The sequence below is a fragment of the Marmota marmota genome, unplaced genomic scaffold (assembly GCF_001458135.2).
Source record: "Marmota marmota marmota unplaced genomic scaffold, marMar, whole genome shotgun sequence".
NCBI classification, from domain to species: domain Eukaryota; kingdom Metazoa; phylum Chordata; class Mammalia; order Rodentia; family Sciuridae; genus Marmota; species Marmota marmota.
In genome coordinates, this window is record NW_025999968.1 from 56,943,229 (window position 1) to 56,960,476 (window position 17,248).

General features: G+C 45.8%; 1 protein-coding gene across 7 annotated transcripts in view; it reads right to left on the reverse strand.

The window, feature by feature from the left end:
* Positions 1–10,558: 10,558 nt before the first annotated feature.
* Positions 10,559–17,248, reverse strand: part of Vps26c (VPS26 endosomal protein sorting factor C) — a 40,837-nt gene continuing 34,147 nt past the window's right edge. For all 7 annotated transcript variants that reach the window (XM_048803674.1, XM_048803670.1, XM_048803672.1 and 4 more), the window contains 3 exons: positions 15,886–16,036; positions 15,189–15,341; positions 10,559–11,965 (listed from right to left, as the gene is read on the reverse strand). In XM_048803674.1, coding sequence (XP_048659631.1) covers positions 11,883–11,965; positions 15,189–15,341; positions 15,886–16,036 — 387 coding nt within the window. In that variant the 3' untranslated portion in view covers positions 10,559–11,882. The remainder of the gene's footprint in view (positions 11,966–15,188; positions 15,342–15,885; positions 16,037–17,248) is intronic.

The window sequence follows — 17,248 nt, forward strand, 5'->3', positions numbered from 1 at the left end:
CTATTTCTATGAAGAATGTCATTGGGATTTTCATTGGAATTGCATTAAATCTGTATAGGGATTTTGGTAGGATGGTCATTTTTTAAATTGTTTTAGTTGTTGATGAACCTTTATTTTATTCATTTATTTATATGTGGTACTGAGAATCAAACCCAGTGCTTCACACATGTGAGGCAAGTGCTATACCACTGAGCCACAACCCCAGACCAGTGTGGTCATTTTGACAATATTAATTCTGCCTATCCAAGAACAAGGGAGATCTTTCTTCTTCTTTAATTTCTTTTTTTAGCATTCTGTAGAGGTCTTTCACCTCTTTTGTTAAGTTGATTCCCAAGTATTTAATTTTTTTTTTTGAGGCTACTGTAAATGGGGTTGTTTTCCTTTCAAAGGGATTTGTCACTGATGTTCAGAAATGCCTTTGATTTATGGGTGTTGATTTTATATCCTGCCTCTTGGCTGAATTCATTTATTCTAGAAGTTTTCTGGTGGAATTTTTTGGATCTCTAGGTGTAGAATCATGTTGTCGACAGAGTGATAGTTTGAATTCTTTTTTTCCTATCCATAAACTTTAATTTCTTCATCTGTCTAATTCTTCGGGCTAGAGTTTCAAGAACAATGTTAAATAGAAGTGGTGAAAGAGGGCATCCCTATCTTGTTCCAGTTTTTGGAGGGAATGCTTTCAATTTTTCTCCATTTAGAATGATGTTGGACTGGGGCTTAGCATAGATAGCTTTTACAATATTGAGACATGTTCCTATTTTCCCTAGTTTTTCTAGTGTTTTGAACATGAAGGGCACTGTATTTTGTTGAATGCTTTTTCTGCATCTATTAAGATGATCATATGATTCTTATCTTTAAGAGTCTATTGAAGGCATTTGTTTATTTCTATATATTGAACCAACCTTACATCCCTGGGATGGCCCCACTTGATCTGGTGCACTATCTTTTTGATACGTTTTTGTATTCGATTTGCCAGAATTTTATTGAGAATTTTTATATCTATGTTCATTAGAGATATTGGTCTGAAGTTTTCTTTCTTTGATGTGTCTTTGTCTGGTTTTGGAATCAGGGTGATATTGGCCTCAGAGAATGAGTTTGGAAGTGTTCCCTCTTTTTCTATTTCATGAGATAATCTGAGGAGTACTGGTATTAGTTCTTCTTTGAAGGTCTTGTAGAACTCAGCCGTGTATTCATCTGGTCCTGAGCTTTTCTTGGTTGGTAGACTTCTGATGGCATCTTCTATTTCATTGGTTGAAATTGATCTGTTTGAGATATCATCCTGATTCAGTTTGGGTAAATTGATCTGTTTGATTGAGTTATCATCCTGATTCAGTTTGGGTAAATGATATGATTCTAGAAATTCGTTGATATCTTCGATATTTTCTATTTTATTGGAGTACAAATTTTCAAAATAATTTCTAAAATCTTCTGTATTTCTGTAGTGTTTGTCATGATATTTTCTTTTTTTCATCACAGATTTTAGTAATTTGAGTTTTCTCTCTCTTTCTCTTTGTTAGCATGGCTAAGGGTTTACCAATTTAAAAACCAAGTTTTTAATTTGTCAATTTTTTCAATTGTTTTTGTTATTGTTTCAGTTTCATTAATTTCAGCTCTGATTTTAATTATTTTCTGTCTTCTTCTGCTTTTGGTGTTGATTTGTTCTTTTTTTTCTAGGTCTTTGAGATGTAGTGTTAGGTCATTTATTTATTGACTTTTTCTTCTTTCAAGGAATGAACTCCATGCAATGAACTTTCCTCTTAGTACTGCCTTCATAGTGTCCCAGAGATTTCGATATGTTGTATCAGTGTTCTCATTTACCTCTAAGAATTTTTAAATCTCCTCTTTGATGTCTTTTTCAACCAGTTGTTCATTCAATAGCATATTATTTAGTTTTCAGGTGTTGGAGTTATCTTCTATTTTTTATTTTATCATTGGATTTCTAATTTCATTCCTTTATGATCTGATAGCATGCAGGGTAGTATCTCTGTTTTTTATTTGCTAAGAGTTGCTCTGTGATATAATATATGATCTATTTTAGAAAAGGATCCATGTGCTGCTGAGAAGAAACTGTATTCACTCAGTGATGGATGAAATATTCTATATATGTCTGTTAAGTCTAAGTTATCGATTGTATTTGTGAGTTCTGTAGTTTCTTTGTTTAGCTTTTGTTTGAAAGATCTATCCAGTGTTGAAAGAAGTATGTTAGAGTCACCCAGTATTATTGTGTTGTGGTCTACTTGAATCTTGAACTTGAGAAGAGTTTGAATGTAGATGCTACATTGTTTGGGGTATATATATTTATAATTATTATATCTTGTTGATGATGTATGGCTCCCTTAAGCAGTATGAAATGTCCTTCTATATCACTTTTGATTAAATTTGGCTTAAAGTCTGCTTTATTTGATATGAGGATGGAAACCCCTGCTTGTTTCTGCAATCCATTTGAGTGGCATGCTTTTCCCCAACTTTTTACCTTCAGTTCTGTGGGTGTCTTTTCCTATGAGATGACTCTCTTGAAGGCCACATATTGTTAGGTTGGTCTTTTTTTTTTTTTTAATCCAATCTGCCAGTCTATGTCTTTTGATTGGTGAGTTTAGGCCATTAGCATTCAGGGTTATTATTGAGATACGATTTGTATTCCTAGTAATTTTTGTTTATTTTTGGTACTTGATTTGATTTATCCTTTGATTGGTTTTTCCTTTAGTGTAATACCTCCCTTTGCTGATTTTCTTTGTTGTTTTTTATTTTCTCCTCATGGAATATTTTGCTGAGGATATTATGTAGTACAAACTTAATTGTAAATTCTTTTAACTTTTGTTTATTTCTTCATCCAATCTAAAGCTTAATTTTGCAGGATATAAGATTCTTGGTTGGCATCCATTTTCTTTCAGAGCTTGGTATATGTTGTTCCAGGATGTTCTGATTTTCAGGGTCTGGGTTGAGAATCTGAATAGATCCTAATTGTTCCCCCCCACCATATGTAATCTGATTCCTTTCTCTTGTGGCTTTTGAAATTCTCTCCTTGTTCTTTTGCTAGGCATTTTTATTATAATGTGCCTTGGTGTAGATCTGTTGTGATTTTTACACTTGGTATCCTGAAAGCCTTTTGTATTTGATTTTCCAATTCATCTTCATGTTTGGAAAATATTCTGATATTATTTCACTGACTAGAGTGTTCATTCCTTTGGTTTTTAACTCTATGCCTTCCTCTATCCCAATAATTCTTAAATTTGGTCTTTTTGTGTTATCCCCAAATTCTTGAATATTCTGTTCATGGTTTCTTATCATCTTCACTGTGTGGTCAACTTTATTTTCATGATTATATATTTTTGTCTTCATTTTCTGAGATGCCATCTTCCAAATGGTCCACTCTGTTGGTGATTGGTTTTGATTGAGGATTCTGTTTGGGATTTTTTTCAGAACCAGTATCTCCTTATTGAAGTAATCTTTTGCTTCCTGTATTTGCTTATGTAGCTCTACATTGAAATGATGTTTTGCTGCCTGTATTTGCTCTCTTATATCATCCTTTATTCATTCACAGAACGTTTTAATTCTGTACATCCTGAATTCCTCTTCTGTCATTTCTTCTGCTGTGCTGGCCATGGATTCTAATGATGTCATATTTGGTTTGTTTGGGGCCCGTTCATCCCTTGTTTTTTTCATGTTGTTCATGTGTCTTCCCTTCTAGCGCTGTGGATCCAAGGTGTTACACTTTTTACCCTGCAGGCTTATAGTGTCCTTGCAGGGTTCTAAACCTCTCCTCTTTAAGGGGAAGATGAATAATAACAGATCCCAATACAAACAATATTCAGCCTTAAACCAAATGGTTCCTCCCAAATCGTTCCTATTAAGATGTTTATGGTTTTGCCACAAGATACAGAAATGATGAGTTCAATATTATCTAGAACATAAACAGTAGGTTTGCAAAAGGGTCTACAGTTTCTGATGGTGGACAAAGAGAGAACTTGGGGTGGGGTGTAGGATGAGATGTTAAGTAAGTAGGAGGTGAGGATATAGAGTTATTAGATTTTAGGAAGTGTGGAAGAGGAATATAAAGAAGTTGGCTAGTAGCAGGAGAAAAGAGAGAAAGTGATTTTGGGGAGAGACGTAAGTGGGAAGATAAAAGAGTACAAAAGACAAACAAACAAAAATTAAATATGTAAAAATTGCATATAAAAGAATATACAACACCACTGTAATATTCTATTCAGACATCCCAGTCCTCAGTAGCCTATTTCATGAAAAGTACTTGGTTTCACAAATGGTGGGGGTGTGAGGATGGGAGAAAAGAGAGAAAAGAAAAAATAAAAAGAAAGAAAAATCTTGAAGGAAGAAACAAGGATAGTTTTTGTTGGAGATCAGTATCTTTCCTGCTTTTCTTCTCATCCAATAGGTGGGATTGTCTGTCATTTGCTGGTATCTCCGCCCTCAGGGTGGTGAAGGTTATTAGGGTGGGAGGGTTGGTCTTTGGGGCAGAGCTCCTGGAGGTAAAGTATAGCACTTGCTGGTCCCCAATGGAAAACTCACCCCAAGGACCTCCTTTGGGGCCCCTTTGTGTGATGTGGTGCCTATTCTTATTTCCGTACATTGCCTGTAGACCTCACAATTCCTGGTCTCCAATTGAATCTCTAAACTGTATCCCACTCACACCCTCCCTTTCTACCTCCCAATCAGGAACCTCTCTGGAGGTCTAGTGGGCTTCCCAATCAGGAACCTCTCTGGGGCTGTGCATCTGTAGCCAAGAGCTGTTTTGATTGGGCAGTTCAGGGCCAGGCTTTTGAGCTACAGACCAGCGGGTTAGCCACAAGCACTGTGCCAGGTTAATGACTGCTGGGGAAAAGGGAAAGCTGGGGACTATAGGTACCTTGATATTGCTTCTAGGCCCCAGTCGGAGTCCCAGCCTGGGAGTTGACCCAACTAAAGATGGTGACAAAGGGTGTCCCAAGATGGAGGTGGCTACTTTCAGAGATGGGGTGTCAGGTTGGGTGGGGCCGGGTAGTGGAGTTGGGCGGTGTATTCTGAGATGCAGCTCTGCAGCAATAAGAGTTGTGGCTAGCGGCTGTTTCCAGACCCTGCCCTGGGTCCCCAGATGCAGGCTACCACATGGAGGGGATGATGGCAGTGGTTACAGTGTCCCAAGATGGAGGCAACTGGGGGAAACTCACATTGGTAGATGGGGATCCACAGGGAGTGGTGGCTGGTGGTCTTGCCTGAGGGAAGCAGCTGGGAGGTCCTACTCATGGGCAGTGGCTTTAGGGCCTGTGTGGGCGAGCGGCTGAGTGTCCTATGCTGACGCTGAGGCCTGGGGACCTGGGTGGGACAGTGGCCAGGATTCCTGCACAGGAGCAGCTGTCAGGGTTCCTCTTAATAACTCGCCAAGAAATGGTATTCCCACTGCTTGAATCCCAGGTCATAGAGCGACACAGAATGCAGCCTCCCTCTAGCCCGCCCTCTTGGCTCTCTTATACGTACACTTAAAACAGGTGAATTATAACTCAATAAAGGTGTTAACAAAAAACAAGGTGTTGGGTATGATGTCATGTATGAATTCTTTTGTATGTGTCTGAAATTTGAAAATGGAAGTCAAAAGAATCTATACATCATGGCCATCTAGACAAACATGTGCTTCCTTCCTTAACACACTAGTGTGCCAACCTTTTCTTAATAGATTTCCTTTAGCGATGAATGGTCCGTCATGCCTGAAATGAACCTCCCTTTTGGGTCATGATGTATTGTTCTTTTTAATACATTGGAAAGCCCACTTGAGAGTATTCATTTAGAATTTTAACAGTTTTATACTTCATTCAACTCTCAGCAGTTAGCTGTCATCCACAGCGACTGTAGGTTTCTGACCGTGGTAACGGGGACAGGGTTACCAAAGCACACAGCCTGTTTGGTGACCTTCCTCCTCGCACCTTTTCTGGGTAATCGCACACGGACACCACGCGGGGCCTTCCTTATTCCTTTGGCCCAGCAGCTCTGTCGCGCCTGGGGTCGCGCGCACCTCTGGAGTCCCCATCTCCTTCTTGGCAGATGTCGACATCTTTCAGTGCGAGGAGCCGTTCTGGAAGCCCACTCCATGGGCGCGCTCCGGGTCGCGACCTCGAGGACGGCAGAACCGCCTTCTTCTGGCCACCCTTCTTGGCGGGAGCCATCCCGCCAGGCCCCAGTCGGAAAGGGAGGCGTTTCAAGTCCAGCTTCCGGTCGCCCGCGGCGGGACGGGAGGTGCGGCCGGGGAAGGGGAGCGGCTCCCTCCTCCCTCGGGCAGGAGTTTTGCGGAGTGATGAGGGTGGGTTTTGTTTTCCCTTCTTCTACACCTTGATTTCGAAGCTGGTCACAGACACATGGAAACACGCTGTTTTCCTGCCGCTGTGTGGCCAGGCCAGTCCTTGGTTGTAAGGTTCGGGCACAAGACAGAGGGCAGCTTCTGGGCGACAGGCGGCCCGTGGCCCTCACCCCACTCCCTTCCTCCTTCTCGTTCTGCTGCCTGGAGGTCAGATGTGCCATCGAGACAAGCCACACCATAGAAAAGGTGGCACAGTGAGCTGGAAGTCGCTGGGTCTCCAAGGACCTGGCATCTATTTTTAGTGCTATTTCCTTGATAATTATTCAATTGATTCTATCGGCTGTCACTTTACTCAGGTGTGTTATGGTTTAGATATGTAGAGTCCCCCCAAAGCTCATGTGTGACACAACGCAAACAAGTTCAGAGGTGAGAGGATGGGATTTTGAGAACCTTAACCCCATCAGTGACTCGCCCCCCTGAGAGGCATTAACTGAGTGGTAACTGAAAGCAGGTGGGTGGCTGGAAGCAGTGGGTCAGGGGACATGCCTTTGGGTTGTCCTTGTAGAGTGGAGCTCTTTCCTCTGCCACACCCTTCTGTCCTGAGCGCCTCAGGCACAGGAGTCGGCCAACTGTGGACTGAGACTTCTGAAACCATGACCTCCCCACATAAACTTTTCTTCCTCTAATTGTTCTTATCAGGTCTTTTGGGCACAGCAGAAAAAAAGCTGACCAAAGCAGGTAGTCTATCTTTTCTAAGAGTTACTATGCATTTTATGGAGGTTTATAAATTTATTAGCAGAGAAGGTACATATTATAAAATAATTTTAAAATCAAACTTCTGTTGTTCTTAGTATTAGATATTTGTTTTTATCTCTTTGTTTTGTTCTATTTAAAGATCTGCCAATTGGAGGAGTCTTTTCAAAGTACCAACTCATGGACTTACATATAAATTTTCAAGTGTTTTTGCCTATATATCTGTTAATTTTTGCTTTTAATCATTATTACTTCCTTCTTTATTTTGTTCTTGTTTTTCTATTTGATTTGAATGTCTAACTCATTAGTTTTCATTTTCTCTGGTGCAATAAAAACATTCAAGGCTATGAATTTTCCTCTGATTTCACCACTGGCTATTTGCATAAACTTGTCTCTCTTCTATGTATGGATTTTGAATTTGGCTTTTGAGTTTGGGTTAATACATATTGATGTTGAAAACTTTTAAAACAAAAATGACTATATTTTGGGCTTTTGCTTTTTTCCTACCATCCTTCCACAGCTGTCTGAGAACATCCTTCTTTTGGTGTATTATGCACCAGTGTGTCTGGGTTGTTGGCCCAGCCTCTCCAGGTGATCCATCAGTGATTTCTCATTTGCAGAAAATGAGAAAAATTGGTCCTATTCCCTCAAGACCCAGCAGTTGTATCTAGTCTTCAAAGGTCTAGTCCTTGACCTAGATGAGAGGCAGTGACTCCTGAGAAAGGAAGTAACCACTTCCCATCTAATGGGATCCTTGCTGAGCAAACCCTACCTCTGGTGATTTTTTCCTCTGGAGTTTTCTTCACTAAGCCTCCCTGTGTTGAGCTTCAGCCTCAGCTGAATGTTTGTAAAGGGAACAAACAGAGGCACCAGCGTAGACCACAGGTGACCACATATCAAGCAGGTACTCTCCAGAATCAGACAACATCTTGCAGACAGGCACACATTGTGTCTTTGTACTTTTCTAAGTACTTATAATCTCTGCAGTATGGTTTTTAAATTTGATGTGCAGGGTTTCAGAGGGACTACCTGGGTTTAAGTATGCAGAACCCACAGAGTCAGAATGAGGGCATTCCCACTTGACCACAGACATTCACAGAAAAGTATAATAGTGCATCAGAGATCCTTGCCAAGTTTCAATTTCTGTTTGCCTTTTCCCTCCTTTCTCAAAAGGATGATACACTCCAATAACCTGCATTCGGGGTGAGTGTAATAATCAGCTTTGCTTCTATAAATTAGGTGCCCTTATGTTTCTTAGTGAAAGTCACATTCTCCGAACATCCTAGCTGGTCCCATAGTCTCAAATATAAATAGCTTTTCAGAGTGGAGAAGATACCGACCCAGGAGACCTACTCTCACCTCCGACTCTTAGACCCACGTGCAGGATTTCCCACAACCACAGTGGTTATTTTGACAGGCCCAGGACCACAGAACACGTGTATTCAAAAGTCCTTACCTTCACAGAGTGTTTTCCCTGGTAAATATTTTGCTCTGTAATTTTTTCATCTTTACTCTTATTCAGAGTCCAGAAATAAGTGAGCTTGGATAAATACCATGAAAATAGATTTATTTGCATACAATTTTACTCTTGCCTTTTTGAAAATCAGCTGGAAACTACGCAGTGTCCTCAACAGTAGTGGTGCCCGTCCAGGAACGAGGCCACACCAGTGCTATAGCAAGGGTACTACAGTTCTCTCTCACTGGCCATGAAGTCAGGCTGGTTTGGGGAAAATAGCGACCAGAAATCAACTGAGCCACGTGGCTCAGGCACTTCCTTGCTTCTCCTTCACAGCTACAGAGTGGGAAAAACCAAGCCCTCTTAGGGGGCTGTGAGACTGAGAAACATTTCTGTGCTGATATTCTGCTCGGTGCCAAGGAGTCTGCACCAGAATATGATTTAGCTTGGACTTTGTGGTCACTAGTCACGCACCTCAGTCCTAACTGGCTTCAGCTGCAAATGAGTTCCTTGGTCTCAGGACTTCATTTTTGTTTGCCTCCATTTTATCAGCTAAATCAATCAGAACCACAAGCAAGGGAAGCAGCGTCCCTGGCTCCTCTCAGCAGTTGTGGTGACACAGCTAGTAACTGTCACACACACGCAGGGGCAGCCACGCTGAAAGGCCCAGGAAAGCCCAAGCACAGGGCGGAGGGGAGGTGGGTGTCAGTGCAGGAGACGGTGCCTCCCTCAACACACTCCTGGGGGGCGTGTGTGGGCAGGCACCTGGCAGAGTCACCCTCCTCCTGGGCTACAAACCCCCTACCTGTAAAACAGGGGTGGCAACAGTTCTCCCTCTGCAGGGCGCTGCCATAACTAAGATGGTAGACGCACAGCGCCTGGGTCAGGGCTGACCCAGAAGAACCACGCCTCACGCGAGTGCTCCTCAGTTAGCCCCAAATCCACAACTTGAAGCCACCAGTTGAGCTCCCCTGAGCAGAGCAACACTGTCAGTCGCCCTGGACAAGAGGCTTTGGCCTCACTGAGAGGGGCACTCCTGTAAGCTTAGGGGACATTGGGGACTGTCATTAGACGGCAGCACAACCCATGAGCACACACCCAGCAGTGCCAGCTGCAGCGCTCCAGAAACGCAGGCTGCAAGGGCAAATTATGATTCGCATTACAATTTATTCTGGGTGCTAGATTGGCAGTTCTCTGGGAAATCCATGACCGACTCTTTAACCACCTTAACAGTGAGCAGCAGTGACAAGAGCCAGTGCCTTCCAGCTGGCCACAATTCCACTGGGAAGGGCAGGGCCAGCGGGGCTGAGGCAGTCAAGGGCAACCTACTGCAGCCCAGGAATCACCATCAGCAAGTGGTGTAATTCCTGCCCCCACTTATTAAAGGGCAATTCAGTCTAGGACAGGAGAATTCTGGTGGGGGCCAAAATGGACTGGAAGGTTCCATGGCCCCAGGGCTCCAGGACGGGTGAGTTCAGGACGCCCTTTCGGATGGCGCCAGGCTTTGGCTTCCTTTCACTTTCTCTCCCGGGTGAGGCTCTGCCTTTGCTCTGAACTCAACGTGGCTGAGAATTGGCACCAGGCTCTGTGGAGTCATCTCAGAGCCAAGCGAGCGCCAAGATGTGTCCCTGCCTCCATGGGCGCTTCCAGGAGCGCGCTTTAGACTCACTGTCCAGTCTTCCCTTCATCTCCCCTCCCTTCCTCCTCCTGGGTTTAACTGAGGCTCTGACAACTCTGAGCCCTGGACAGAGGCACCCTAACTCCAGGGAGTAGCTACTGCCCATGACAGCCGACACCTGCGCTGTTCTGCAAGCTCTGATGGAGACGTGAGGGCCAGAGTGCGGGGAACGGCAGCTGGGGTGCTCACTCGGCTGCCCAGGCCTGAATGGAACCCTCAAGGTAGCTGGGCGGCGGGCGGGTGGCTCTTCAGGTGATGACTTTCCTTATAGCACTCATCATGATTGTCTCAGTTTACTGAAGAATTATACAGCAAGGCGCACCCCAAGCCTCTTCTTAAAATTGTCTTTTAGCTTTTTTATTAAAAATGATTTATTCCTTAGAAATATGGCAGAAAGTAAAGGCTCTTTATTTCCAGCTACTCAGTTTAAACTTATCATCAAGGACAGATAATCTTTAGTTCATGTGCATATAAAAGATTTACAGAGCAGAAATGTGTTCTCTGGGAACCTACTTTCAGTAACTCGGATAAATCCCGCCAGTTTCACTGTAAAGTCCTAGGACAGGGCGGGGCCTCGGCCAGGCCAGGCTGCCATTCCTTCTACGCTGGACCTCACATCTCTATCGTAGTTGACGTAACAGAACTCAGGTGTTGGCTGTCGTGGTCAGGGCCTGGCTTTGCGCCAAACACATAGGGGACAGTGGGAGTGCAGCACCCCCACGCCTTCAGGAGGGCCCACCAAGGAAGGCCCCAGTTGCACAGCGGCATGGCTTATTTCTGAGGTCTTGCTAATTGTGGGCCAACAAACAATGGCAGGGTTTGAAGGAAGAAATTTATTGCAACAGACTCGCCAAAAACAGTGAACCATAATTCAAGGCTGAGGCAAAAACTGGCTGCATGTCAAAACACTTGGCTGAAAGCACAGGGCCCTCGGGTGGGTTAGGGCAGGCCAAGTTCATCAGCTCAAGGGTGTCCTCCTGGCACTACCCCATGGTGGGGCCTCCACTGCCCCGGGCACGGTCTCTTGCCACTCAGAACCTGCCCTGTAACAAGAGCAGCTCACCTGCATTCGCCTCCCACAGCCTTGCATCTTGTTCCGGGAATGTGGCAGCAGGGGATTCGTGCCAGTCCTGGACCCCAGCCCCAACCAGCGCTACCAGGTCCTCCCAATCCTGAGAGCAAGAGTGATTTTCCCAGTTCCCTAAAGCTTTTGGAGTTTATGGAGAAATGTTACAAAGAACTACAGACTCGGGTGGGACATCCTCCTGGGAGGGGTCCACAAACTCATAAGCAACGAGCATGCTAGTGGCTGTTCTGGATGTTACCTGGCTGCTGACCCTTTACTGCCAGGAGCCCCTCGCTATGTCTGTCCGCTAGCAAGTTAGGGGCTCCCTCTGTGCGCGTGACCTCACCTTCCAGCAAAGCCCAAACTGCAGGCACAGTGCTTTACTGAAACTGAAAGGAACAGGAACGGGAGCGGGGTGTTCTCCTGGAGCATCTTCCATGAGGCGAGCCTGGGCGTCCAGAGGGCCTGCGAGCAGCACCTGCGTGAGCGGAGGGCCCAGGAAACCTGGGAGAAGGGGGGCACTCGAGGAGCCAGATTCGTTTCCAAGGCAGATCACAAGACACGTGTGCTGCCAGCGTGGCTCCGGCCCGAGTCAGGGGAGGAGCTGGCCTACCACCTGGCCACTCCACTTTCCCGCCTCTGGCTACGTCCGGCAGAGCTTCAGCGGGAAGTTCTCTGTGATGAGGTGGTCGGCGTGAAGCAGCACCACGATGTTCACCTCGAACTCTGTGGAGAGAGAGGACGGGACTCGGCTCAGGAACAGGGAGTGGGCAGAGCAATGCCAACCTCAGAGGTGCAGCTCCACAGAGGGGGCCCGGCGCCACCTGCATAGCTTCCCCTGCAGCGTCACCCTGCCTTCCAGCCACCCAGGCCCTCGGGGCACACCTCTGCCTTGTCTGGGAACAGGGCTCCTGAGCTTCGTCACCTCTCTGTCCTCCTGTTCCAAACAGAACACCCTCGAATTCTCTTGATTAACGGATACTGTTTTTGCTTTATTTTCACCTTTCCTGCAATTCTTAAGGGAATTATCAAACTCTGAGTTGCCTGCAGCTGGCTGGGTGCCCCTCCAGTCCCCAAGTGATGAGCTTCAGGAAGAATGACCGTTTGTTATTCCTCTGGACGTTGCTAAACTCGCCTGAAGTGCCTGTTTAAACGCTTGGCCCTCCCCTTTCAGCAAATAAGATTCTTTCTTCACCAGCTCTGTAGCTACTACGGACAAGCCTGACTGATCCCACAGAAGGGGTGCATGTGAGGCGGGTGCCTCCTGCAAAAAGGAGCCAGGTGCCTCCCCTGGCATCAAGAGCAGGGCAGGAAGGGCTCTGTGTGGCAGAGAAGTGCGCTGGCCCAAGGGGGCGCCCAGCACACACTGCAGAAGCTCGGCTCTGCATTTGGGGTCTATGCCCCCGTGAGGTGGCTGCCTTCTCCCGTAATCAGTCACAACAGCAGTCAAGCACGCATTCTTTCCTTCCTTTGATAACTGACACTATAAGAAATGGCCTCTTGGCTGTCTTCTGAGCCCTGCTCACCACTAATCCCTCCAACTCCCCCAGTTGTCTTGTTGTGGCCCCGGGAGGGAGGAGTGTGAGGCTGCACAGACTGGTGCCCAGCAGGCAGGGGGCCTGTGTTCGGGGCTGGCACTGGCTTTCACTTTTAACTGAGAACACTTGGCAGAAGAGCCGTTTCACCCAGGAGCTCCTGACGCTCTGAGCGCCGTCCCCCTGCAGCTCCTGACACTCCAGCAGGCCTCCAGATCAGGCCTGACCCTCACATTTGCAGCCACTTGTGGTTGGCAGGCAGAGGAGGACACGTGGAGATCCTGCCTTAATGCAGGACACAGTGCTCACACCTGACCTCCCTACCCGGAGGCTCCTGGACCTTTTCTGATCACTGTTCCTCTCCCTGAGAATTGGCCTGGCTTCCGGTGGCCATGCCTGCACAGTGTCCACACCTGCTTGGCAGGTGCATGAAGGCCAAGCGGTCCAGGGTCCCCGCTCCAAACTCTTCCCACAGCCAACAGGAAGAGGACCTTGGGGCTTCTGTGAGGCCACAGCTCCTTAACCAATGGTTACAGGTCACTTCTTTTCTACAGAGACCCACACTAACCACCTGCTACTCATTTTTAAGTTCTAAACCTGACTTGGCATCAGGCTGAGGACAAGAGAATCACTGATCTCCTGACTGGAGGACAGGCATTTTAAATATGTGTTGATTGATAGTTTCCTGGATTTGCTTCCTCTGAAAATTCTAGTGAATCTAAAAAAAAAAAAAATTACGTACTTAATATAAAGCACAGCAGAAAAAAAACAATTTTTGTACTTTTCTACAGTTTATTTAGGAAAACCAAGCCAAGAATTCAACATTCAAGATCTTCTTCCTCAATTTAAATTTGAGGTATTCTGAAGTAGAAAACATTCTTTGGAATAACATGCACAGTGCCACAGAGTATAAAAGGAAAACCTGCCTGACACTGTCCTCCAGGAGGACACCAGGGGTCTGGGAGACAGGCCACCTCTGAGTGTGGAAATGGGGCTGTGGGGGAGGGGCCGCCGCCTGCACCTCTGGCTTGGGCACCTGTGGATGTTGTGCCACGGGCAGGGCCATCTAATCGACAACCATCACAAGTGTGCTTTCGTAGTCAGCCATAGGGCCTTTGCATGGGTCAAGTCTGACCTGCGCAAGGCCTTTCTCCAGACTCTGCTGCCCATGCGTCCTAGGGACAGTAGACTGACCCTGTGTCCTGACCCTAACAGGCTCTCACTATAATGTGACATCTCACAGAAGGACCCAGAATTCTACAAATACTAAACTGTGCTTCCACCTGCACTGGCCAGCCCTGCCCTAGGCCTCACGTCCACAGCACATGCAAAGAAAATGCAAGTAGTGCCCAGTGACACTGTGGCAGGTGCCACCAACCTTCCCTCTGGTAATACAAGCTTGGTGAGGAAGCTACACAGACTTATGTTTTGAATTAAGTTATAATTTAAACTCACGGTATAATTTTTAAAGTTCCTCATGGACTAATAATAATGCACAGTGACTCAGGGATGTGACATTAACACAAACATACTGGTCTTGGGGAAAAGTTCCCACTTCTCAATAGAGCAGAATAACAGCAAAAGCCATCACCAAAATCCCCTTGTCATACATGTTTGTCAGCGAGCCTCAGGCAAGGCTCAGAAGTGTTCCGGGAAAGCCCAGGGAACTCTTTCTGAGGTATTTTCAACCATCTGCAAAGTTGTGCCAGGAAGTGCTGAAGTCACTCGCAGACTCTCCTATGCTGTGTCTACCTCTTTAGAGTGGGTGACCTCCCAAATGAATCTTATCAGCATGACGATTCTTAACAGTAGGGACATGTCATTAAAATATCTAGTAGGACAGGCAGACACACCTATGGTCCCAGCAACTTGGGAGGCTAAGGCAGGAGGATCACTTGAACCCAAATTTCAAGGCCAGGCTGGGTAACATGGCAAGACCCTGTCTCCAAAAAAAAAAAAAAAAGGACCCTCAAAACCAAAAAACATTTGGTAAAAAGACTTAAACCCACCGAAATGTTCATGATATGTTAAAGGAAAAAAAGTGGGATAGAACACTAGCTGGGACATGATTCGGATTGGTGGTCAAACATTCACACATGGATTCAGGGAAAATGCCCAGGGGCCTCCTGATGACTGACATTCATCCCAGGAGCGTCACTGTTCCCACCTGGCCCTAGCAGAGGAACTGACCTTGACGTCCCTTCCACACTACTCCTTCTGCCTGCCTGTCCCTCACAGAGCTTAGAGTCACCTGCCCTAGTCTGCAGAAACGTGGCTACCCACTGCTATTCCCCAGGCTGGCACAGCAGTGAGGTTTGGCTGAGGGACAAGGCCTGAGTGTCTGAGCTGCACAACCTGAGTGGCCCACACCTTCCCAGAACCCGGCCCAGCAGGGCTGAGGGAGCGCTACTTGCCCACTTTGAAGTTGGTGGTCTCCAGCGTGGGGCAGGTGAAGAGCCTGGGAAATACCATGTGTATAGGGACAGAGAGGCCCCTGCAGACGTCCCCATCGGCAATCTGAATGTTCTGGATCTCTGTGGCATCACGTGCATAGCCTTCTGCACACCCTGGAAACAGAGGAAACAGCAGATCACCAGTCCCCATCAACACTGCCAACCTGTATCAACACACTGGCCCACTTCTCCAGTTCTGCAGAATCCTAGAGGTCCACCTTCCATATTTCACTTTCCTCAAACACTCTGCAATGGTTAGGTGAGCAACTTAATGTCCCAAATTAACAGGTCAGTGGTATTTGGAGGTGGGGCCTTTAGGAGGTAGCTGTGCTGAGTAGGCTGTTGAGGGAATGGCTGTGTTATAGAAGTGAGTTATCTTTGGTATACTTGGTCTTTCTCGCCATTGAATGCCCTCCTCCTTGATAGGATGTAGCAAGAAGGCCTTCAACAGATGTTGGCATCATGTACCAAGAACATGAACCAAATTAGCCTCTCTATTCCTTATAAACTGCGTGGTCTCGGGTATTTTGTTATAGCAACAGAGAACAAACTAAGACACATTTATGGCAAAAAGAGACTAGATCTTATTTTGCCTCCACCCACATCATCTCTAGAGCAGCAGGCAGAGGCTGGGCGGTTGCAACCAGCAGGGCCTTACCACAGGTCTCCACGCGGACCAGCTGCAGCTCTATGCTGCGGATGGCGGCGTCCGAGTGCTCCACTACCAGCTCTCCTGTCAGTGGCTGTGTGATAACACAGTTGGTTGAGTTGAGATGTCCTCTAATGAGGAATTTGGGGAGCAAAGCTCTCTAAAACAAACAAAAACAAATATATCAGGAGTGTAAGGGAAAAGCCAAAATTACTAGATAGCTACTTTGGTGTAAATCCTGAAAACAAAGCTGAGTTACTGGTACAGGGTGCACAGAGTCCTGTTTTAGGAAACGGGAAGACAGGAGCAACACAACCACATCACCCATCAGCCTGCGCAGCAGGAGACGGGTTCATTCCACAGCTGCACATGTGCACACGGCACCTGAGCACCTGATGGACTATACAGAAGGACCCGAGGGCTCCACCCAGGCCGGCCTCCACTCAGATCCAGAAGTCTCCTGTCTCAGCCAGTAAGACATACAAGGTCTCAGGAAGTTGGCAAAGGGCATCCAGTCACCAAAAAAAAAAAAAAAAAAAGGGGAAAGAATCAACTTTAAATTGTTCCCTATATGGCAATTTTCGAAAAGCTAAGACATTTATTTTATTTCAAGGAATTTGGTTTTTTTCACTGCAAATTATTTTGCAGTACTGAGGACTGAATTCAGGACTTTGTGCATATTAAGAAACCTGCTGGGCTGGGGCTGGGGCTCAGCAGTAGAGCGCCCGCCTCGCATGTGTGAGACCCTGGCTTCGATCCTCAGCACCACATAAAAATAAACAAAATAAAGTTATTGTGCCCATGTATAACTAAAAAAATATTAAAAAAAAAAAAGGTGTCCTCCTTAAGGCCGGACAAACACTTCGGCTCTTTTCTCTATAAACAGAAAGCTGGCTGAGAGCGAGGGATGGTCACGAGGGATGGTCTTGTGGGAAACAGTCTAGAGAGTGAGACAGCTATTCCTGGCATCTGCACCTCTGCCATGTCCCAGTCACTGAGAGCATTTCAGAGTTTAGTACACCACTGTCCCGTAGAAATTCAACAAAGTCACAAATGTCATTTAAAATCACATGTGTAGCCAGGTGTGGTGGCATACTCCTACAATCCCAGTGCTCGGGAGGCTGAGGCAAGAGGTTTGTAAGTCGGAGGCCAGGCTCAGCAACTTTGTGAGACCCTGTCTCAAAATAAAATAAAAAAAAAAAAAAATAGCTGGTGATGTAGCTCNCCCTGTCTCAAAAAAAAAAAAAAAAAAAAAAAAATAGCTGGTGATGTAGCTCAGGCACACCCCTGGGTTCATTCCCCAGTACCAAAAAAAAACTTTTAAAAGTAAATAAATAAAATTACACTGTAATTTTATTTGTAACTAATTTAT